Source organism: Ochlerotatus camptorhynchus, unplaced genomic scaffold, assembly GCF_037179485.1.
Source record: "Ochlerotatus camptorhynchus isolate MF236.1 unplaced genomic scaffold, CSIRO-AGI_Acam_v1.1 ptg000191l, whole genome shotgun sequence".
NCBI lineage: Eukaryota > Metazoa > Arthropoda > Insecta > Diptera > Culicidae > Ochlerotatus > Ochlerotatus camptorhynchus.
This window is the reverse complement of record NW_027040681.1, coordinates 3,168,734-3,193,990: the sequence shown is the minus strand read 5'-3', so window position 1 is coordinate 3,193,990 and position 25,257 is coordinate 3,168,734. Positions and strand designations below refer to the sequence as shown.

General features: G+C 38.3%; 1 protein-coding gene across 1 annotated transcript; it reads right to left on the bottom strand.

Annotated features, from left to right (window-relative positions):
• Positions 1-7,386: 7,386 nt before the first annotated feature.
• Positions 7,387-24,116, bottom strand: LOC135702320 (putative nuclease HARBI1). Its single transcript, XM_065223348.1, has 7 exons — positions 24,108-24,116; positions 23,622-23,671; positions 23,182-23,572; positions 22,988-23,126; positions 22,851-22,933; positions 7,547-7,739; positions 7,387-7,418 (listed from the first exon to the last, which is right to left on the bottom strand). Exons 1-7 carry the CDS (start codon positions 24,114-24,116, stop codon positions 7,387-7,389), a joined length of 897 nt encoding a protein of 298 aa, XP_065079420.1.
• Positions 24,117-25,257: the final 1,141 nt, after the last annotated feature.

Sequence of the window (25,257 nt, the reverse complement as noted above, 5' to 3'; positions counted from 1 at the left end):
ATTGAACACAACAAGTGCCACATGAACGGTATTATGGTTACATAGATCGTTACTGCATATTTTTAAAATCGGTCAACTGGTTCTGGGGAACAGGTCAATTTTTATAAATGCTGATAGAACCTGTTTTTAATCTTCGATACCAAATATATTAATTACATCAGATTTGAACGATTTCATGCTAATTTCGACAGCTAAAAAGCTTCCAAATCTCAACACTTGAATAAAGAAGATAGATGAGTGCATAAAGTGCGTAAAGATGATTTGTTATTGATTTAAAAAGCAGTATTTAAATTAAAATAACCGTTTGTGAAACATTTAATAAAATGCGCAGATTTGCCCCACTTATGAGGCAAACAAAAAAACGCTCTCGGAACCCTGTAACTTAACAACATTTTATGAAAAATATAATGATTTTTCAAATGTGGGTTTGTTGCCAAATAGTCATAGAATCGACTCACGGTTATAAACCAAAATTTGATGTTACGGTTAAAAATATTCTTGAAATTTAAAAGAAAGTGCTTACTCCTGCCCCACACGTTATCACTGTACTGCGTGCGCCGTGCTCTGTGACGAGATATCCCGCTCTCGGTAATTCAGCACATCAAGTAGCTGCTGATCGTGTAGGACAATGACGATAGAAGAATCTGTTTCTGCAGCCAATTATAGCAGATCCACAGCGGGTTCTACTGTGGCCATATGGCTCTATGATTGCCGTTTTGAGAGCCACTGGTTAAATTTCGTAGAGTAGATGTGATTTGATATGGCGCTATATAAGAGCAGAGTTGCGACCTAACACAATCACGCTCATCAAACAGCTGATGGTAGTAACGCTTGGTACATTCCTATTCTCGATGACCATCCATACCTCCACAGTCGCGCGTGCCGAGACGAACTTGGAATTCGTAGGCATTGTTTTCATTTTCTTCTGTCGTTTCGCTTTTTCTTATCATCGTACTGCAGAAGTCTTCACTGTTTTCGTTGTGCTTTACATCATCAGCAGCGAGTGTTAGGTTTTGCCTGCGACCATTTCTGGTGATTGTTGTTTGCCATGGCTCTACCTCTCACTGCGTGACAAAACGTTCTGTCAGCGATAGCTGGTTGATGCGTTGACGAGTATCGAGTGAGTGTCCTGATATTTTGCATCACTGGATACATCAAATTTAACAATACGGATCCATGAACCGGAATATCCGGAACCGGTTCTACGATGACCATATGGCTCTTTGGATGTCATTTGCATGCCATTTATCATATTTCGTCGAGAAGAAGCTTGATATGGTTATGATAAATATCTGATTTGAACATGTGGAATCGGAACCAGTTTTATGGTGCCCATGTGGTTCCATGGTTGATGTTTGTAACGGCAAATTGGCAATCTTTGAAAAATTTTACAAACATTGCAAATTTTTCAAATTTGAGAGAGATATCAAATTTGACCATGTGGATCCATAATCTGGAACATCCGGAACCAATTCCAAGGTAGGTCTTATCATTTTCGAGAGTTCCACGAAAAAAAAATCAATATATTGTCGCAATGATAAGTAAGATAGGGGAAATGGATGTAATATCGGCCTAAATGCCCCTAATTTGGGCCCATACATAAATTCAGCAATAGACTAAATTTTCAATAGCGACCAAAAATATCCATTAGTACCGTCCCAATGACGCGTTCATCTAGATAAAATTGATAAATAGGAAGATTTTTAGCGATGGGCCCAATCTAAGATCTTTAGGCCAACATAAGAGCCATTTCCACTATATGAAAAGGAATGAAAAAAAACACCCCCTGCCAACACTTCACGGACAGAAAATTGTTTGCATTGAACCAAAAAAAAAAACTTTAGGATTCTTTTTGTTTTAATAAGCCACTTTTCAACTGCAACTATTGTAAAAATAACAATATTCTATTATTAAGTCAACAATAGTTAATTTAGCATTCATTTGCTTTGTCCATTCCCCGGGCCATGAATACAAAAATAACTACCAACCACTCCCTCGTTTTCACCCGGACAAAAATGTAAAAAATAACAAAACTTTTCTCGTTTGATTCTGCTCTTTTCCGCGTTCCACGTAAGTATTGTTTTTAATTGTGAAAAATTTTCCTTGATTTTTTTTTCGTCGATCTTGTTTTCCGTACTGAGTACCAATGGCGGGTTACCATATCAAAAACTTGAAAAGGAGGACATTTCATTTGAGGTTTGGAGATTAAGGAGGACAATGATTCCAATTAACATTAAATGATGACAATGAGTTTTTATCAAACTCTTTTATAATGTGTGCGCTATCACAAAATTCATGATTTGCAAAGGTTCAATTGAGATCGTTCATAACTTGTAGTCGTTACCAATTCAATTCATCTTCTCGTTATACTCCTGAAAAGCTGATCTAGCTGATTTGCATGAAAACTACAGCTTTGCAGCCTTAAAACCATCCCAACTTTTATCATGTACAAAAATCAGGATACATGTCATCGCTGATTGAAGCCAACATGGAACATCAAAGCAACCTGTTAATTTTACCATTGATTCAGCATTGGACTCTAAGACCGCTGCCATATTGGGAGCGAAGAGGCGCGCTCAACGTTCTATACAAAATAATTCATTTTATTGATATTATTCCTTACATTCGATTTCACGCTTCGTGTGCCTCTTCGCTCTCAGTATGTAGTAAATCGACGTATCTGCTTTTGTAAACAATCTCTTCAATCGACGATTTGTCTTAACTCCTAACTCACCCACGCAAACAAACACTCAAACTTGCAAACAAACAAACTTGCTCTTGTACCAGACTTATTTCTGGCGGACCAGGAATCAATTTTGACAAACATCTCGAAAATCACACGATCAACAACAGAGAGATTTTCGAACATTGTAATTTAAGTAAAAATGATATATTTGCACTGACACTTCGAAAATAAATTATAATGTTCGAAAATCCCTCTGTTGTTGATCGTCCGATTATCGAGGAATTGTTTGTCAAAATTGATTCCTGGTTTGTCTGCTATAATTGTGGTGGAATAGCAGGTATATTTGAAAATTTTCCATCTGTCAAATATAAGTTAAAATTCACCAAAAAGACCGCAGCCTAAATGTAGGGGGTTAACAGCTATAGTATACTCCTAGTCCTAGTCCCACCATCGAATGGCATTTGCTAGATAAGATGAGATTGCGACATAATTAAACAAATAAGCTCTGCAAACATAGTTCTTTGATTACAATTTTATGAATATGTTACGGGAAAAAAAGGAGGACATTTTCGGGCAAAAGGAGGATGTAGAAAAATTATTGAAAAAGGAGGACATGTCCTCCTTTAGGATACCATCCCGAGCAAAGTAAAATATCAAATTGATAACAAGTTCTATTATCCGGTTATCACTTTTTGATAACTGAATATGTTATCATTATGGTTGAATTAACAGCCAACATAACAAAACTGGTAACAAAAAATTGCTCGTTGGATATCACAAAAATAACTAATTTTGTTATCATTGATAATATCTTGATAACAAATTCTGTAAGCCATACAAATTCATTCCATAAATTTCAAATCATGTTATCATTTTGATATCAAAGCCTTACGCTTATAACTGAAATATGATAGGGATTAAAAGTACTATTTTTTATTGTTTCAATGCGAATAATATTTAAAGTTTTGAACTAACCTTGCATCGTTAATAAATGTATAGTGAATTTTTCATGATAACAACTGATAACAAAATTGATCAAGGCTGATAACTAAATAAGTTATGCGATAACAACTGAAAACAAAATGATATCTGGGATAACAAGACTTGTTATCTAGATGATATCGGGTTGTTATTCTACTTTGCTCGGGATGTGGTAACCCTAGTCCAATGCTCCCGACGCACAGAGGAGTGTTTGATCTTAAAAGGTGATAAAAAATCTAAATCCTCGATTTTTCAAGAAGATTAACTGAAAATGTGCTAGAAATATGATTTTAGATGAGTTGCCATCAATATAAGTGAAAAAAGTCAATCCCCCTAATAGTGCACTTTGAAATTTTCTCTATTTATTCTGTTTTTCTCAATGTGTGTGTGTTTGTTTGAGTGTGTGTGTGAGTATGTTTGAGTGTATCGTTACAAACATTTCGATCACATATCATTGGCATCTGAATCAAAACCCTCTCCGGAACATTCTTCAGCACTGCTTCCATCGCGATCGCTCCCCTGCCGTTGAATTTTTGCCAACATCTGTAGCGTTTCTGTAGGAAAAGGTTTGCTCGTCTTTCTTGGTGTTTGTCTAGAGGTGCTGAGGAACGGATCTGAGCTGAGAAGAAGTTTGTTCAACACATCCCTGTTGCACTGGATTCTACAAAATTGAGTCTGAAGTTTCGAAAATGTGTATTTCTTGCTTCCGCAGCCTCCTCAGAAAGTTGACCGATCTGTAGTAAGGCATGACGGATAACTTCTGCTCCATGAGCGAGAATCATATGTAGTGTTGGTGTCATAGGAAGCCAACCGTACAGTTCCACGTACAGCTTGGCGGTTTACATTACAAATGTGGCAAACTTGTCAGCGTAAACTTGGTAGCAACATGATATTGTTTCAAGAATAATTTAAAACCGGTGAATGAGACGAATATCAACGTCAAGTCCTGTTATGGCTGCTGACTTTTCTGGATTTGCAAAAAAAAAATTCGTGACGTACTGCCGTTGTTAGTGTTTCCAAAACCAGCCTTGGGAACGTCAACTATTAGCCCCATTTCAGATTCTGAACGTCAAGCTTCCTGCGCTTAACTATCTGTTTCTCTTCAGGATCTCTGACCTAATGTAACTAAAATAGTTAGTTTGTAAGAAATATGCAACAACGATTCAAAAAATCTAATCCTTGCATGTAAAATCGACTATCCAAATTTGAACGATTCTGGATTAGAAGGCTGAAGTTCGTCAAGACTGTTGAAGGTCTTAGAAGTTTTTCCACAAATGTAGCATCTCATTGTCAAAAAAGTACTTGTAGCAGAGTAACATACTTTGCCGTCCACCATTGTTGGAATTAAGACATGACTAAATTTTACTAATTTATCGTTGTTTGTCCTGATCTCCGTTTGTTGCAGATTCTCTATTTGTTTCTGAATATACGAAATTTCCTCTACCGTAATATCGTTAGTTTCTTTAACAAAACGAATCCTTATTGGACGGCGATATCTTCACGATGACGGAACAGGATTATGCCATACCAACTATAGTAATCAGTCGAACTGTTACTAATGAACTTTGGATAATATTTGTATCATCAGCTTGCGCATCGTCAAACTTCTGCATATACTGCGAATTTCGGAACCTGTAAAGGTTTCTTCCTTTAAGTAACAGTGATTCTTTGCTTGTTTCAAAACCGAATAACATTTTTTTGACGTAGAACTACGTCTTTGATTTCTATATGGGGGTACCATTTGTGAAAACCGAAAATGGAACATGTAACAAATTAAGAAAGATTTTGAACGATAATAACTCAGCTGCCCCTGGTCTAGTTTCAATAATTGTTTCATCAATCGATCGGAAATATGGCTACGCGTCGATAACAATGCTTCCGAATGTTGGTTTTCAACAAGAAACTTTTGAAAAACTGATATATGTCCAGCATTGTCCAAAAGCGTTGAATTAACTAACAAATCCACCAATTACCTACATGCATATGCTGCTTCCTAAACACAGTCGTCAGAGTGTAGTAAGTAGAAGAAAAAAGTCGAAGATGCATTCGCCTCCGATCCTCGGGCGCGTGCGAATAGGGAGGATGGAATTGCGTAATATTTTGCACACTCATCGCCATATTCAGAACCAAACGCAAATTCTTCGAGATAACCACCATCCGTCGTCTGGCTTGCCGTGGCGGTGTCTGACGTCTCTCCGGTCTGATTTTCGAGGTGTGCTGAAGATGTTCCTGAAAAGTGAGATCCGTGATGCTGTCACCTACATTAAACACGCCAAGCGTAAGCGGCCATGGATGTAATCTACGTTTTGAAGTGACAGAGACGCACTCTGTTTGGCTTCGGAGGTTAAATCATCACCAACTTTGGCAACAAAACGGCTCTTTTCAGGGCCACCAAGCTTCTTACAGTAAAGAGTAGGAATAGAATTCATCTGCCTGTTTGTCCATATTCAGAACCAACGACCACACAAAATGCTCATGTAATCAAACTGGAAGCAGGGGTACAAATTATTTTGATCAACCTTGATCAACTTTGAATCGCCACGGCCGGATATTTTCGATTGAAGCAGCAACAATCTAGCATCTAATTCGACGAAGACGGCAGGAAAAATTTGTGAAGCCGAGTTATTTACGAAAGAAAGTATCTATGAAGAGAATCGATCAATGTAAATAGGACCTATTGAAAAGTGACGCGAGATTTGTTCCTGGAAAATGATGTCCGTGATGCTGTCACCTTCACTAAACACACCAAGCGTAAGTGGCCATGGATGTCCTCTTCAATAAAACGGCCCTTTTCAGGGCCATCAAGCTTACATCAGTAAAGAGTTGGAATAGAATTTATCTGTGCTTGTTTGTCCGTATTCAGAACCACAAGCCCCCAACGATCACACAAAATGCTCTCCAGAGTTGTAATCTTGTAACCAAACTTGGAAGCAGGGGTGCAAGTGATTTTGATTTATTCTCTTAATCAACTTTCTCTTTGAAAAAATTACTACAAATTTGGTACGCCTACAATTCAAAAACGGAAAGAGTTGAGATAATAGATAATTCATCAATTAAAAGAACTTAATGCTCTTCACATTTATGCCGTCCACTAGCGGTCCTACGTCAAGCTTCCGTTCGAGCCCCTAGACACAGACCCGTCTACTTTTTCCTTTGGTTTGTTTTCCGTCGATCTTGTTTTCCGTGCTGAGCACCAATGCTAATGACGCCAGGGTGGCAGCTCCTACACCTGGTGCCTACCTATCGACCCATCAACTCATGAACCGGAGACCAACGGCTTTACTTCCCTTCCGAAGGAAGGCGTGATCAGAGATGTTATGCCTCAGAACATCCCGGCGGCGCCGACTGGGATTGAACCCAGGCCTGCTGGGGTGAGAGGTAATCACGCTTACCACTACACCATCGGCGCTGCTATAACCGATTAACATGGGTAGATCGATTTATCTGCCATGTGAATAACTTCATATTGCTTTATCGTCAAGTCAGCCTCAACAAAAAAAGCTAAAGCTTCTTCAGGCTTATGTTGACGAGGATATTTTGGATGGGGGTTAAGTATAACTCGATTAAGTTGCGCAGCTTTCGAGGGGAATGCTGCTACTGATTTTATTACATTTGCAGCAGCTGTATTGCCAACAGCTCGCTGACCCATTTGAGCAGCATGTGTCAATCTGGGAATCGGTTGCTCTGAGTTCTGAAGTTCACTTGAATCTTCAAACTTCTTAGTTGGACGTCCATGCCATGCCGGAGGAACCTAAGAAGTGAATTGAATTTCAGAATTCAACCATTCGTGGTTGGCACTGGCACTGGCACTGGCACTTTTGCGATAAAGGGAGGCAATCCATCTTTTTTTGAAATCGGATTTGAAGTGGCAGAACTCACGCTTAAGTGTAGCCTTGTCTTCTTCGTTCGCAGAATAATTCACCACACCCGAGCGCAGCAACTTCTCCCCGATGGACGGAATTTCCCCGGCAATCGTCGACCGGCTGGAAGCGGACGGATCCGTTAAATAAATCTGTCCGAGGAGACTCAGGGGATCTCCACGTGGACACGGTCCATCCGTCGGTTTGTTAACCTACTGGCACGGCAGAGTAACCGCCATCGCACCGGCGTGAGAAACGCCATTCCTCGAGCTCCATTCATCGGATCACCATCGACGATCACTAACGAGTGTGTCGAACCCGTCGATAGGTCATCGACTGTGACGATCACGTAAGCCAACGATCATCTGGTGAGTCAAGCCTTTTTTACTTTGGAGTGTGGCGTCCGGCGAGGGCGCCAAGGAGTGATTTTTAGCCAGTCTAAGACTGAGGAGCGAATAGCGCTGAGTTTCTGTGACACGCTTTTCCGGAACTCGTGATGTGGCATTCCCGCCTGTAAACTATGTGCGCGTAAGATTTCCGACGCCACTCCATTGTCACCAGGAGCGCAGACTCGTTTAGAGCTGAGTTGCCGATATGGTGACGTCACAGATAAGAGCATATCTAGATAGAGCTGGAATTAGGGTGTAACAGCTTTTGTAAACAATGACTTCTATCGACGATTTCTAGGAACTCAAGGCACATTCACTCAAACCATCGAGTAGGGGAAGTCTTCCTCTATCCGATAGTGTTGTTGATTTGCGTAGGCGAGTCTTAACTTTCTAGAAATCATCGAAAGAAGTCATTGTTTACAAAAGCTGTTACTCCCTAATTCCAGCTCTATCTAGATATGACCACGTTAGTTAGGAATAGAGAAATCACACACACACATAGGTAGGAGAGAGGAACTAACACACACAAGTTTATAGAAATCGAGTGAAATCCAACCAATCACCGGCCACCCGTGGCACTGTTGTCGTAGTGGTGAAAAAAAATGTAAACATCTGCCAAACGTGACTCACATCCGAATTTTCACTTTTTAAATTAAAAATTTGTCTTGTTTTGTACGTTTTTGGTGATCATACATCTTTTAAAATTGTAGGAACATTGGCCTTCTTCATAATGACAAATGACTTCAATGATATCACTGCTTGCAATCTGGGAAAAAAAAGTTGATTTTTCAGACTACGTAAACACAAGCTCCACCGCTTAACATTTTCATGGTTGTTGCAGGATCGTTGCATTATCCCGGGATGCAACGAGAACAAATTTCCCCTTTTTCGGGTTCCGAATTCGGGGAGCAACAAATTCGTGCAGTCGAGAAAGGTTGCCACTGTTTACGGATCAGGGACAGTGCAGATATGCTCACATCATTTTGTTGGATATAAATCTCAAAGTTTGTTGTCGTGGGGTAATTTGGGATTATTTTCATGTGGCCGCTACCCGGGATGGGAACTTTGCAGCACAAACTCATTCTCCTCAATTCTTGCTTTGCTGCTGATCTACTGGTGTAGCCCAGGCACACAGTATGCTAGGTCTCTAAATCTGCTAGCACGGAGTCTCCAACATAATCTAGTATATCTAGTGGACGTCGATTTTGGGATGGGAATGTGCAATCATTCAAAACGTAACCTAAATAATATCTAGGCATCAAAAATCGCATTTTCGTTATTTTTCAATAACATTGCAATGAAAATTAACTTAACATTATATTATTCGACAAATTTCCTGCATGAATCATCCATAATAGTGATCTTATCTAACTATTTCGATTTTTTTTTTAATAATTTATCATTCATACTCTGGAATTTGAACCGGCTGTCATGAATTTATCACCATTGACTAGTACTATTTCCCGCCACTAGTGACGCATAAATTTCTCTTGGATTCTACTATAACGTGTACATAAATTTACGTAGGTTAAGTAAAGTTGAAAAACCCGTTATTCCGTCAATATACCGTCTGAAAAGTTCGTAGCAATAAATGTTTTCTTAAACGAACAGGGGGAGAGGTAGCTCATCGATTCTTCCGGTTCGCCTCCTAGCATCGTGCTATAAGGTACCATGCGATAACCAGGGTAGTTGATCGACAGCTCGATGACGTCATTTCGTTGGCGTCTGCAATGGGAAATTCTCATAGCAGGCGTTGACGAAGGGACGTTGTCGAGTTGTTGAATAGCAACTATTGTGGTAACTCACCGATTACCTGTCGATCTGCCAAATTTGGAAAGACGTCTGCATTGAATTGTCTCATATAATAATATTCCACCCACTATATCACAAGAAATTGCGAGTAGCTGAGTGGAATGGAGATAAGTTACGCATTGGGTACAGGACCAAGTCTCCCCTGGGTGGTGCCAAAAGATGAGCGAAATAGAATCATCAAGTTGCCATAAGGCATGGAATCAGACTATTGCATGGCTGGGTAGTCAAAGTCTTCCATTCGTTAGTCATTTCAGGTGGATTAGAACAGGTTTAGGTGGGCGTTGGCCAAATTTGGATTTTTCAGATGTAATCCTGGATAGGACCCTGTCATTGAACGTCGCGTGAAAGTGGAACTTAATGAAGGCCTAAGTACTTTTTCGTAGTTTTTAGTTTTCGGATTTAAAAGATCATCGGTTACAGTGGCCTGCTTACTGAGCAGAAAAACGCGGTCCCAGGTCCTTACATATCAAAGAGATTTATGGTCAAATCGCTTGTGTATCGTGTATTTTGCGAAACTCGTTGTTGTCGTTGGTTCCGGGTTTGAATGGATACACAAATTTGAGCAACGGTATTATGTGATATGAGGGGCTCGGTGGCCTTAGAGCAACCGTTTTTGCTTACTGAGCAGAACATCATGAGTCTAATCTCAGGCCCATCCACATTCAAGATTCGTCAATCGTTTTATTTGTTAATATGACTACATGGTAATAACAGCAACTCGGTGATTAAAAAGGTGCTCGTCTGCCTAGTGGCAAACGTTTTTGCTTACTGAGCAGAATACCGTGGGTTTAGTCCCACGCTCCTTCGCGTTATATGATCGTTAGGACATCAATTCAGCTTATTGTTTACCAAAACGAACCCTGCTGCAAACCCAACTCTCTTATCCAACATCCCAGTGATTCCTCGTGGAAGTGCAGAGGTGTTCTCGGCTTCCATCAAAGTGAGTGTCATGTCAACACAATCCTTCCCATTCCTTTCTTGACCTGTGTTCGGGCGCGGCCGGCGCTGGTATTGCCTAATTTAAGATCACCAGTTTTTACACATTGAGGATGATTGCTAGTCCCAAGCATCGTCTATTGGTTCTCTGTGTAATTACAGCTGATCTGGCAATAACAGAGCAGCAACCGTGGGCGGTCAATCAAGCTCAAGCTCAAGCTCAAGCTCACAAATGTTTTCTTAAACGAACAATCTCCCTAGCTTTAATTGATTGAATGCATTAGACATCACTTCGCGTTCTCCGTCGTTGAGAGTTTGAATGTTGGGGATAGTACCCAACAAACAATTTGAGTTGATCAACAGCTGAATAAGCTATTTTTTAGCTGAAGAAGCTTACGTTTGCCTGAATAAGCTCTTATTCACACCAAAGTTTGTTGGGTAGTCCACTTCCAGATCAGGGCGACGTCTAGTGGCAAGTGACGAGACTGCCGATGTGGATAAATTCTTTTTAGTAGAGGCCTTTTTGGGATGCGTGAGCTCTCACCGACTCTCTGAGTGATTATAGTGTTGTGATTTTACGGAGATAATAGGGTTTTCCCGTTTGGACGGTTAGTTGAAAGCCGGCTTGCCTGATCCGTAAATTCTTTCTAGGAAATTTAATGGACTCGCCCTTAAGCTGGGTTTAGACTAGGCAAGTCAAATGATCAACTCAGTCGAATTCAATTGGCTTGAAAAGATGAGCCTAGTTCAACTTTTTTCAATTAAAGTGAGTTGATCAAGTCAGTTGAATGGCATGGTTTACATTCAACTGACTTGATCAATTGACTTGCCCTGTATAAACCCAGCTTTAAAAGAGTCTCAACCGGGCAAATTTACATTGGGCGTGTGGTCTTCCATGTTGAGTGGCGCTTAAGCCACGCGTTTTAAGTAGGATCGTCCGGGCTGGCAATTTTTGAAAATAAAAAGTTTGTCCCGGGCTTTACGGTTTAGTATAAGGTCTGTATCCACATTAATCCGGACACTTTCAAATCACTGGAACTTTTGAAATATTGCACGTAGGAGTGAAAAATTTCACAGCTGGGAGTCATTGATGAAAAAGGACTTTGATTGGTGTTTACATTCCATGTTTAGTGTTCAACATGGCGACGAATGAAAAAACACGTGTGCGAGCGGATTTTGTACGGATGTAATGCAAATTCTGACTTGTCAATACGAGATTTTGCAAACAAAATTGGATTTAGGGTAGGTGTTCCAGTAATAGTGGTGTACCTATAGTTGCGATATGGAGGTTGTGCCGGAATAGTTAGGAGGATCCGGATAAGATTATTTTTCATCGGTAGCTCTCGTAAAATAAAGCATATTTGCATATTTCAATCTGAAAATTTGCCCAAAAGTGACGGAAAATAATTAATTTTCCTTAAGATTTTTACTCCTCTGCACCTATAGTTGCGGTAATGTTCCTATAATAGTGGAACACATAAGAAACCAACGCATTCCACTATTATAGGAACCAAAGTTAGCAACTACCACAACTAATGGAACAGTGTTCCTTTTAATGGAGGATGTTCTTTCTAAAATTTTATGCAATTTTATTACTATTTAATACTTTTCTATCAAAATAGAAGTTGAAAGCTATAGATTGACGTATAACAATTGTGTGTACATCGTATATTTATTTCTTAACTGATAAATTGGCTTAGTACCTCCACTACTGGCTCACCCACCCTACCTAAATCCACTGTTCACGGTGTGCTCAAATCATTTTCGGAACGTTTGATGGTCGAGAGGAAACCGAGAAGTGATAAATACATTTGAGTGCTGATCCTGTCATGGACCGAAAGGTGAAGAGAAAATTGAAGGAAATCCCGAATCCCTCTGTTCGAACGGTGACTCGTAAAATAGGAATGTCACCTAGTTTTGTCCAAAAATCAAAAGTCGTATAAAGTAAAACCAGTCCCAAACCGCAACGACAAACAGACTCGACGTTTGTACTACAAATATTGAACGAAGTGTTCATGCGCTGTTGTGGACGATGAAACTTATGTCCTGGAGGATTTCATGCACCTTCCAGGGCTGGTTTTCTATTCTGCTATGGTCAAAAATTCTACCGCTGAGTATTTCAGGATGAAGAAGGCATCGAAATTTCCGAGGAAATTTCCCAGAAAATACTTCATTTGGCAAGCAATTTGCACAATCAACAAGGAGATTTACCAGAAAGAGTGCCTGCAGAAGCGATTACAACTCTTCATCAAAATCCAAAAAGAAAACCCTTTGTTCTGGCCCCATTTGGCATTAAACCATGACGCTTAAACTGTGATGGAGTGGTACCAAGCACAAATCCACCAAATTGTCCAGAGTTACGTCCAATCGAGAAAGCTTGGGCTCTGATGAAGTGGAGGCTTTCTGGAAAGAAACAAGGAATCAAAGATATCAAACACTTCCAAAAAATTTGCACAAAGACGGCCACCACGGTAGCTGAGGAGTATGTAGAAACCCTAGCGGATGGAGTTAAACGCGAAGTTCGAAAATTTTACGCAAATACCGAATAACTATGTTTTGACTTCGTGAATTTTAAAATCATATCTCATGAATCTAAAATAAACAATTACAACTGAAATATAATGCGAAATTTGTGTTTTACTTAAGCTTTGAAGTGTTCGGATTATTGTGGATTCAGACCTTATTTGCAGCTCAATTTTGCTGAGCGCACAGTAATTCAAAACTTCCCTTATGCATTTAGGAGCACAGGTTTAATAAGAGAAACACACGTAGATTGATATTTCTGCGCCCAGTTAGTATTGAATGAAAGTTTTCAGAGTTGGTTGCTCATGGAGTAAGCATGAGTAACCACCAAGATTGCCTCACTTTCTTGAAAACAACAGAAATAATGTCTTCCAAGATCTTTCTAATAACTAAAAATTTCTTTATTTTATCCATTTGATGTTCACCATAATAATGAAACATTTAAATCTCACTGGAAGATCTCCTTAAAAAAATACTTAACAATATTATACAAAATCTCTCATGACGCAAAAAATCCACGGTGTCGCTGGAAAAAAAAAAACTACAAACGTAAGAGGGGCACCTTAGATTTCGTTTGGTGAGTGTTGACACCGTGAGCCTACGGCTTAAATCCTCCATAATAAAGTAATTAAAAAATGAGTAACATGTGTTATTATTGCTTTTGAAATTGCCCCACTGTGCACTGGGAGGATTCGAGGAAAGTAGTAAATATGAACCAAACCGAGCAACATTGTTCGACAATGTGCGGTCACCAAACAAGCACTCGTGGAGCTATTTTGGAGGCCCTGGAAGAAATTCCACTTTACCGTTGCTAGGCTACTGCTGTTGCACTTCTGTCTCACAAGGATGTTTCAACGGGCCATCGAAGACCGCCGCCCGCACCGCTTGCCACTGACTGTATTATGGGATTCGTAGTTTGCGTCTTGCGGAGACAGTGGTGCACTGTGTACTCAAACAAGCATTTGGAGAACTCTGAGCAACAGAAGTCTCTCGGGAAGCGAGCGAATCGGATCGTAAAATAAACTATAAATAATATTGAAAGTTTTTGCAGTTTCTGTTCCGCTCGAATGCCACCGCTGCTATTATGGAAGCCGTTATATGGTGGTATGGTTGTAGTTTTCTTGATGTGAAATGAAATCCGTACGCGTTGACTGCTTGCAATATTTACCAGTGGAACTGTTGTTGCTCAATTTGGAATCAATGGAGCTTTGCACCGGCAAAGAGCTTCGGTGCACTTTGAGAGGCTCTCTGGGTAATGGTGTACTGGTTTCCTCTTTGAATGTTGGATTGTTCACTTTTAGTCTTCAAGTAGGATGCCCCATTTTTATTATTTTTTCTTACTTACTTTCGTTTCCTCGGTATCTTCCGGGACAACGTGAAAAAGTTCTTGATTTCCTTGTTGAAGCTCCATTGCCACAAGCGAGGTCCTCCTTTGCGGGAAGTTCCAGAGTGGAAAAAAGTAAGTTCAATTAAGAATAGTTGTTTGGAATTTTAAATTTTTATTAACGATTAAATTTAGATGTGGGTGGACTATAAATATAAAGTTCAAAATAAATAACGCCATAACATCAACAGCATGAAAAAAACGGCAGGAGGTCCCAATAAGACCAAACATTTAAATTCGTATGAAGAAAGTGTGGTGAGATCTGCCGGGTTGAATGCCGCCGTTTCTGGCGTAGCTTCGGCAAAATCGTATGGTTGCCGGAAGCCCTCCCAGAGAAGCCACTCTCCGGATGATGGAACGTTCTAACCGCCCATGGAAACCTTAGCTGAAGAAGGAAATGAAGTTTTCGTGGAAGAGTACCTTGAAGATTTAGACGGCGAACTCATGGAAGCGGAAGAACAAAGTGATGGGCACGGAACGAGAGCTGGGACTGGAGCAAGAGCGAGTAAGCGAACTAACGGATAGAAGGAAAAACTTGATCTTTTCCGAAGATATGTTGAAGCAAAGGAAGAGAGAAACGAGACACAAAAAGCTCTATTGCAAGCCTAAGAAAGCCTGAAAATCAAGAAACAAATGCTTGAATTGGAATTGAAGAAGTTTGCTTGGAATAAATCAAGTAACCAAACTGACGTGGAATCTAATTATTGATTATTTATTTGAAGCAAAATGTTATTATTAATAGAATCATTTCAAGTCGTTATAGGGGAATTTACGTATTCTCGGCAATCTAAGCAGCTTACGGACTTCTATTAGCATTTCCTCAGTGTCACGCACACATATGACGTGTTTGTTTGTTTACATTTATCTGCTGCTAGATACTCTATTCATTTCAATCGACAGAACTGTCCAAAACGGTTTGAAAACGTTTTTAAGGCGCTCCAAACTTCTCAGGTGAGTGTGACTATTGTCGGCAGCCTCTTTTACTTCGGCAACCTTTCCGTTTAAACTGTGTGTTAACCAGTTGTTCTATTATCGGCAACTCGAAATCAGCCGCATTTTCATGTGCTTATGTTTCATTTGAAGAAACACCTGACATAACAGGTTTTATCAGTCGTGAAAATGTATTAGGATTGAACCTGAAAGACTAAGAAATCGTTTAAATACATTCAGCGAAGTGTTTTAGTGAGAAAATACAGCGAAATTAACGTTTAAATTGTGGTTGCCGAAAATAGTCGATGGCTGCCGAAGCCATCATTTACCCTAATTTACTAAATCGTTTTACAAAATATACTTACTCATAATGACCCCACCTAGCCGAATAACCCTGGAAAAAAAAAATGATTTTCAGAAGATCCCAAGAGATATAACGAAAGATCACTGAAAATATTCTGGAAAATCCTAAGAATTTCGAAAAATTCAAAGAAATATATAATGAAAGCATTCCGAAAAAATAAACAAAGGATTTTAGGGAAGCTCAGCAAAGATTCTAAATGATACAATTTTCACGGCTGCTGATACTAACTTAGTGAGAGGCTCTTTTTTAATCAGCTCTATAAGAAATTACTAAAAACTAAATATTTAGCGTTCAGAATCACAAGAACCTAACTGCGATGGCCGATCCTTTTCATCGATTTCCTCATTTGTTTATAACTCACCTGGATTAATATTTTGCAGTGTACAAGACATTTTTATTCGCTTTCAGGGAAAAATATGCAAGGAGAAATCAATCAGTTTAAATCGAGGTTTCAACTTGCAAAACGGATTGTCTAATGACTCGACAAAAATTAAACTAACAAACTTATTTGACATGACCAATTGACTCATAAGAAATTAAAAGTAATGTCCATTTTAACATGAAAAAAAACATCAGAAATCCGTTTAAAATTTCCGACGATAATAGTGAAACATTTGATTTTGGTTTGGTGCTCAAGGAATTGATCATTCTGGGGATCTTTTATCAACTTTTGAATAATTCCTGAACAATCTGTGATATTCTGAGGATATCTGCAAGACGTGATTTGGATTTTTGAATAATCAAAGATCTTCAGAATAATTAGGTTGTTTAGACGTGTTCAGGTAAATGCGTATTCCCCAAGTAACAATTTTCGTTTTATGAGGGTTCTGGAGACCATGATTTAGACTTGTAGCATGTTTTAAAACCTCGATAAAACTTGCAATGCTACTTGGGTCGTAATCTGCATTAAAAATGGAACCGAAATCGAAAATTTAATCAATTTTTGCGCACTGGAACTAATTTTAATAAGTGCATTACATTAGCAAAAATCACCATGTTAGTGCCTCTTGGCGGAACATTGTGTAGGAACGAGCGGTCACCTAATACATTTAGTGTCAAAATATTTTACTTTTGATTTAAAAATCGAGATAAATGTCAATGGAATCGCAAAAAATATACTTGTGCTCAAAAATTGAAGCTCTTTCAGATGATGTTGATGTCAGATGATGATTCAGGTATACTTTTCGGAAATGAACAACCCAATTTCCGATCAAGCCGAAGTCTTAAAAAAATCTTTGGTCATCTCAAGATCTTTTGAATAATTTTATATCTATCTGCTATATTGTGACAGCATCTGAAAGATGTGACTTGAACAGTCAGAAATATTCACAATCGTCCAGAAGACTTCCGAGAAGTTCATAGATGGAAATGGAATTCATGAAGTTCATGGAGAAGGTCATGGCATTTTTAAGTAGTTTATAGAACTTTCGAACTGCTAACACACCTTCATGAAGCCGCATAACTGCATCTGGTTTTAAAGAATTTTCCTCAACATAGTTGCATGAAGTTGTGTTACTTGAGTACACCATGCGAACTTGTAAGAAGCTCATATACTTTAACCACAGACAAACAGACATAACACTCACAAGATGTTCATCGAACAAGCATTTATCGGTCAATTTAAAAGTATCTTAGTTGTTAGTATCGCCACCTGTGGCGCGCATAGTCAATTCCGTTGCGTTTTCACACTACCACCATCTGTTCAGCGTACTACCCACCACAGTGTACTCAACAGATGGCGGATATGTTTAAGCGACGATGTTTTACAGTGAGAAATATTCAATGTGTTATGTCTGTTTGTCTGTGCTTTAACTTTAACTTTTTGCATCTTACACAGATTGGAAATAAAGTTCAAAGGAACTTGTAAGAAATTCACAAAACTTCTGATAAACTCACAGATCTTTTGAAATGTTTATAGAAATGATTTGGAGAAGTTTTTTTTTTCCTGTAATATTGGATTCGAGTTAGTGGGGGCTATTCCGGAAGTCGAAGTGACTTTGGTCACCAGTGAAGTGAGAAAAGTCAAGGCGTGGTGACGTGACTTTTCTCACTTCACTAGTTACAACAGTCATTTCGACTTGGAATAACCCTCCGTAAAAAAGAAGAAGCATAGGGTGAATGCCATAACCATTGATACATTTTAACCATTTTGAGCCAATGTGTGGTTGGTGCAGATAAACAAAGTGATACAGAAAAATAATATGACGAAAGCATTCTGAAGTTATCATACCATAGCATCCTGAACTATAAGGAAGCATTCCAGTGGATAATTGAAAATCCTGAAGTTTTCAAGGTGATCTCATATCACTCGGTATTATTTTAAATGATTTCTGAGCAACCTGGAATCTTTGAGAATGTGATTGGCAGCCCTAAGCATGCACCTTTAGAATTGATAATACGATCCAAAAAATATTCAAAAATGTTCCATTAAAAACATCCAAATGATCCATAAAACATGGGAGAAAATCCCTAAAAATGTGTGGATGATCCATAAAAAATATCAATATTATCAATATTTTATGTAAAATTTAGCAATACTATTGTAAAAATGTACCGCTAAATTTCTTAAGAATGAGCATTGAAATTGTACGAATTACCCATAAACATATTGCAATTGATCCATACAACATTCAGCAATGAACCTTAAACTAAAGAAAGTGATCCATAAAAAATCAAGTTTGCGCACTTAAAAATATAGGCATGATCCATAAATTAGACGTAAATTATTTTTATAAATTCATCGCTCCGCACCTCTACCTAAAAAAACACGGCAAGACAGTAAATCTAAGTAGCTACGCAGTAATGGAGCAATTTGTCATGGTTCATGTATCAAAATTAATAATATAGTGTCCGAAACGTGAATAATATACGTCTAATTAATGGATCATGACTGTTCGGAATATCGCTAAGCCCAGCGACAACAGGGAGATTCGGAGAGCTACGGTAAAGGTAGCTTTCAACGGAACTGTGAGTTTGTCGGAGTAAGAACGAAAAAAAAGAAAAGAAGATACAATTCCAAATCATCTAGCACACGTTTTACTGCTAAATTAAGTTAATTGCCTAAATTTGTTACAATAGCTATCGTTTAATTAAATTGTAGTGATTTGTAGTGAACTAGCTACTGAAGTACGTTAGTTGGAGGTAGAATTCGTGAAAATATTGAATTTAATAACCCCATATTTGCTTAATCTAGACAAATGGATGTTCATTCCTTTCTAGATTTTTAAAAAACAATTTCTTACACTTCACTGTCACTATTTATTCACTGTTCGATTATAGATGTTAGCACTTACAAGGTTCAGTCAGAACTAACTCTACCCTGCCACTTGGGTCCCTAACTTAATTGTATCGATTCCCTAAAATAGCTGGGTCAGCTGGTCATCGTCGTCGATGGTTCCACGCGGGTAGCTGCTACGTCGATCCTGCTGGCTCAGCTCCTTGGTCGTCGTCCTCTGGATGTTATGACTTCGCAACGATAATTTCCACTCGTTCGTTGCGGTGTTGAATCTGCTACCTCAGCTCCTTGGTCGTCGTCGTTATCGCCTGGTGACAAAGTCTTGGGAAAGCGTTCTTCGTAGTAAGCACTCAAAGTCCAATATGCATTTCTAGCAAGTATCGACTTACGGCTAAGTTGGTCGATGCTCTGTTTTATTATTGATTATGTTTATTGATGATTATTGGTTATGATGCGCGATTTCATATAACTCTAGATACTACAATTTGATCCTAAAATCTGGTAACCTACAATTTGTTCCTAAACGCTATATACATGATTAACCTTAAGTAACTAGTAAGTAGCTCATTCTACATCGTTGGCGTGCCTAACTAAAATAATATTTTAATCCCTTAATCGTAAATCTAGCGAAATCTTTGATGAAAGAATGACGGAAGATAAATCTCGGTTTGAAAAATCCCTCGTTAGGCCTCCTATCGCTTTTCGTGTCTTCCTCCAGCGCTTGGAATTTCTCTTCCTCCAGCGCTTTCTGCTTTGCGCTTTTCTCCTGCTGCAACTGGTCTAGGGATTCCTCCTTTTCCAGATTCGGATCCGGCATTACTCCTCGCACTATTCTTTCTGCTAGGTGGTTTCTTTGGGACAGACTTCTTGGTTCCTTTTGGCACCTTCATACGTCTACGGAACCTTCTTTACAGCTGTTGTCTTACCAGCACAACTATAATGGGTCAAGAAATCGCAGACATCACACTGGTCCATATCATCTACGTGGTCATGGCCTTCACAAAGCGTACAGTTTCGATCGCTGTTCTGTTCTTCACACAACGGTGGTGTTGATTTCTCTGACATTTTGAGGTTATATCCGATATTGTTCTTCAAGAATGTTCGGATTAATGAAAGCAACTTCCTCAGAGCAGTCTCGTTTAGGACAGATTGAAGCTTAAATAGCTTTTATTGTAAGCATTAAGATTGGTTTTGATTTTATATAAGTTAATGAAACCTAATTCAGCTTCAAGCTGTCCAAAACGAGCCTGCTCTGAGGAAGTGGATTTCATTAATCCGAACATAGCTATATATTTTAAGTGCGCAAACTTGATTTTCTATGGATCACTTTCTTTAGCTTAAGGTTCACTGCTGAATGTGTTATGGATCAATTGCAATATGTTTATGGGTAATTCGTACAATTTCAATGCTCATTCTTTAGAAATTTAGCGGTACATTTTTACAATAATTTTGCTAAATTTTACATAAAATATGGATCATATTGATATTTTTTATAGAGTATTCAAACTTTTTTAAGGATTTTCTCGATGTTTGGATTATTTGGATGTTTTTTATGGAAAGTTTTCCAATATTTTATGGATCATTTATTAGATTTTATATTCAAAACTATGTTTGCCAATGTGATTTGAGTTATTGCGCAGTTAAGAATGATACGTGATCAAACTGAAGTCCAAAACAAATTATCTTGAAGATATTTTGGAGATCTTTGATCAGTTGGAGGTCTTTTGAATAACTGCTGCGCAACCTGGAGCCACATTGCGAATCTAGAAACGAAAAACTTTTTCAAACAAGCGTTCGTACAAAAAGTTTTTCATTTTGAGATGCGCAATGTGGCTCCTGGTATGATGTGACAATATCTGAGACATGTTATGTGATCAGAATGATACCTGATCACGCTGAAGTCTTTAATCGATATCTTGAAGATTTTTTAAAGATCTATATTTCTGAGCAACCTGGTATCTTGAGAGGATATCTGGTAGATATGATTTGAATTGTTGGGCAGTTTATGATCTTCAGAATACTGAAGTCTTTATCAATTATGTTGAGGAGTTTTTGGAGATGTTTGATACCCTGGAAATATTAGGATTAATTTCTGAGGAATTTGGTATTTAAGAGAATAACTGGGAATTGCTAAGCAGTTGGAGATCTCCAGAATGATACCTGACCAAGCTGAAGTCTAACACAAACATCTTGAGGATTTCTTGGAAATCGATGATAATATGGAGGTCTTTTGAATAATTTTTGAGCAACTTGGTATCTCGAGAAATAACTGGGAGATGTGATTTGAATTCTTATGCAGTTGAAGATCTTCATGTGAATTGTTGTACAGTTGATGATCTTTAGAATTATGCCTGATCAAGCATCCAGAGAATATCTGAGAGTTATGATTTGAATTATTATGCAGTTGATCTTCAGAATAATACCTGATCAAGTTTATGGATATTTGTCCTGAGGAGTTTTAGGGATGTTTGATCAACTGGCTTCAGAATACTTTTTGAGCAACCTAATGTTTGAGAGAATAAATGGGAAATGTGCTTTGAATTGTTGGGCAGTTGAAGATCTTCAGAATTATATCTAATCAAGCTGAAATCTTGAACAAATAACCTGATGACTTCTGAGAGGTCTAGATATTTGTTCAAGACTGCAGGATGGTCAGCGTTTTTTTTTCGGTAGAATTTTAACTGCCTATCGATTCAAAACACTTCTTTTAGATATTTTCTCATAACGCCACGTTGGAAGATCAAAGTACTCTTTATAATATGATTCCAGGTGTATCAGGTTTTATTCTGAAGATCTCCAACCATAAAACAATTGAAATCTCAAGGATCACATATTTTCACATGTTACCAGAATTTTCATAAACTTTTCCAAGTAATCCATGATCTATATAATATCCTCTGGAATTTTGGTACAAATTGAGCTATTTCTGAATTTTCGACAGGTATATGAACAGTTTTGTTATATTTCCCGTACATATTCCCAAACAAACATTAGAGCTCTCTCAAAAATACAGATGTTAACCAAATTCGATGACATTTTGCACAGCTACGGAGAGCAGAGGGTCGTTAAGTTGAACTACCCTAATCTCATTGATCCACTTAACAATGTGGGTTGCAAAGCATCAGATGAGCGCATAGAATGTTCATAGGTCCACTCAAAATTATTAGTGGCTTCAGCCATTGTTGAAGAAAGTGAGATGAAAATTGGTCGCCAAAAATCAGATCGAAAGTTGTTTTTCAGTTATTGCTGTATGTGACGAAAAAGGAATAAAATAATTTAAAAACGTTGAACTTGGATATATATATATAAGCCCAGTGCAATGCATTTTCCTCATCTATTAAACTGAAGTAATCGTCATGCTCACAATTGCAAAAAGTGAAACAAACAAAAAAAAACTGATCGAAGGCTAATATAAGAATTCAAAGCCGTATATGGGCCCGAAAAAAAACATGATCGATTATCCGGGTGATTCGATTATCCGAAGTGAAGTTTATTTAAAGCCTCCGGATAAGAGAGTCCGACATGCATAAGATTCTTTTGAATCCTACGCATTCTCTAGAAACCTTTCTAGTACCACAAGCTCGGTGGGCTTGTATACGTAAGTTTTGGAATATGTATTAGATAATGATTTTTCAGTTCGAATGCGTAAAGATTGTGTTCTTATCAGGCAACCAATTAATCTCTGATAGAATTTCTAATTCTTTGTGCCCTACTTTCCAAACCATGATCATTACCTACTTCTCCTCTTACAGGCAATGTTTCTTCTCCGGAGCCTTCATTGACAATACGATATGGCGTCAACAACCATGGTGCTAGCCCATATCCACTATCACCTGAAAATCAAATATTGCTAATAAAACTACTCAAAAAACTCAGTTAAAAAATACCTAACAATCTCGATTGCCCATTTCGGAAATTTTCCTCGAAATATTCTCGCTCTTCACTCATGCTCCACACAAAGGAATCACGAGCGGCGCCACCGTAGCAGGGGTTTACAGCCAGGATGCGATAATTATGATCGGTTATCTAATTAAAAGGCAAGAAAAGTATACTGAAGTAAATGCTTTATATTACTACTTACCATCATAGCGTTGATACTGTGAAACCCTTTCCAGTTAAAGTACATGTGTTCATCAGGTCTCAAAATCGGTATATGAGTACCATCAATACACCCCACTACACGGGGTATTTTGAATTTGTCAAAAAACGATACTGGATCTAATTTTATCAAGTTTTCGCATATAGTTCTCTCCAACAGAAGTATCACTTCATTAAACACTAATGAAACTGATGGTTGGGCCATTCCAATCAATCCTACATTCACTTGATACGACCCACTAGCAAGGAGATTGATTGTGGTCGCTAGTTTCAATACAGAAGGCATAGCAGTGTATCTGGAAGTTGGCGGGAACAACGTTACATTCAACAAAAATTTAAACGCTTTGCGGCTTAGCCTAAAGTACTGCACTGCACTAAAGTACTACTATGGTCACATCAAAAACATAATAAGGATCAACTCACTCATTTTCACTCAGAGAAAAAGGGTCACTGTTATCCCTCAGCTCACGTCTCTGCGGAATAAGCGTCTTCGTCACTTTCACAATCGTCAAAACACATTTCAGGTTTCTTTTTAATGAATTTTAATATTTTATCAGGAAACTTTTTCTACACGTACAGCGGAGCACTTTTATTTTGTTTGTAAAAACATACATTTGACACTTCTCTTCGAGTTGACCTAGTACATATTTTACTCGAAATATAGTACGTTAAAATGATGAAGTCGAAAAAAATACGTAATGCCAAACTTAACACGATTCGAGTTTGAATTTTCTCGAATCGAGATGCGCAATGCCACCCCTGTTCTCGAATTTTAGTTGATATCGGCTTCTGATGATACTCACAATGAAGCTCGGTATTCATACTTCAGGAAACGGGGTGATTTCAAATTTGCATGTGGTTTGATTTGCATGAACACAGGTCAAATTCTGACCATTTTCCCAAACATACCCGGAGCATGTCTGGATACTTTATCAGACAACCAACGATATACAAGGTGTGGAGATCTAGCCCTGACGTATGTGTTGGTGGAGCGAAAAATGTAAATTTTGCCGGAGATGATGGTGACGACGTCATAACACTAGAAAGAAATTTCGCGAAATAATAAGTAAAACAAATCCTAGCTATTTTTTGCCTGATGATTTTGCTTGATTATTTTTTTTATATTCTTTTCTTAAGTCGCCAGTAAATATCAACAGGCGATTTGTTTTTTTTTTATGATAGCTCTTTAATTTAAAACAGGCAACCACTCACAAACAGGCTGTTTTCCCATGATATACAGTGTGAGAATTCAATAATCAATAAATTATCCCAACATTTAGTGGCGGACCATTCATAAATTGTGGTAAGATACATAAATACCATATCCATATTAAATTCCTATGCAAGCGCTGATCAAAACAAACGTTATTACGTCACTACAAGGGTGATTAAGGTGATACTCTAAGGAAGCCTCAAGGGCACAAGTGTCAGCTTCCACAAAACATACAAATTTGAAATTGCTACTCTCTGTTTGTAGTAGCACAGCAAACAAGGAGTAGCAATTTCAAATTTGTATGTTTTGTGGAAGCTTTCATTTGTGCCTTTAAAGTTTCACGCTAAGGCTTCCTTAGAGTATCACCTTAAATGAACGAAAGAAACGAATCGTGCGAAGTGGTATGAAAGCCGAATGAAAAACGAAGTGCACCAATATATTCAGGCCTAAAATTCCACACCTTGCAAAGATATTAGTGACGTTCAACGCACGCACACTGGGGGGTGCATCACCGTGTAAAGTTTTTTTTATTATTCACCTCTGACTAACCTAAAAATTGAGTTTGACAGCGATTTGTTATGTATTTTCCACGGATTTTCACTAACACGCTCTCACATATCGCAACAATACAACCCGACGTAAAAATTTATATAGACCAGGTTGACCTCGAACAATGCGGTCATGATTATTTCACCCGTTAGTTTACGACTAGCATCCAATGCTAGAATGGATAGATATACCTAGCTTTGCCAATTAAACATTACATTAAATTTGAATTTTCTATATCATTCACATTAGGATTTATTACATCTTCCATATCTTTTTCGGTGTACCTTTCATTTGGAG

Excerpts from the sequence above, each read along its gene's own strand:
- LOC135702320 (XM_065223348.1), bottom strand. Across the intron at positions 23,127-23,181 it reads ACAGTATCAACGCTATGATG|ATAACCGATCATAATTATCG; the intron begins GTAAGTAGTAAT and ends CCTTTTAATTAG. Across the intron at positions 22,934-22,987 it reads TGGGCAATCGAGATTGTTAG|GTGATAGTGGATATGGGCTA; the intron begins GTATTTTTTAAC and ends TTTGATTTTCAG.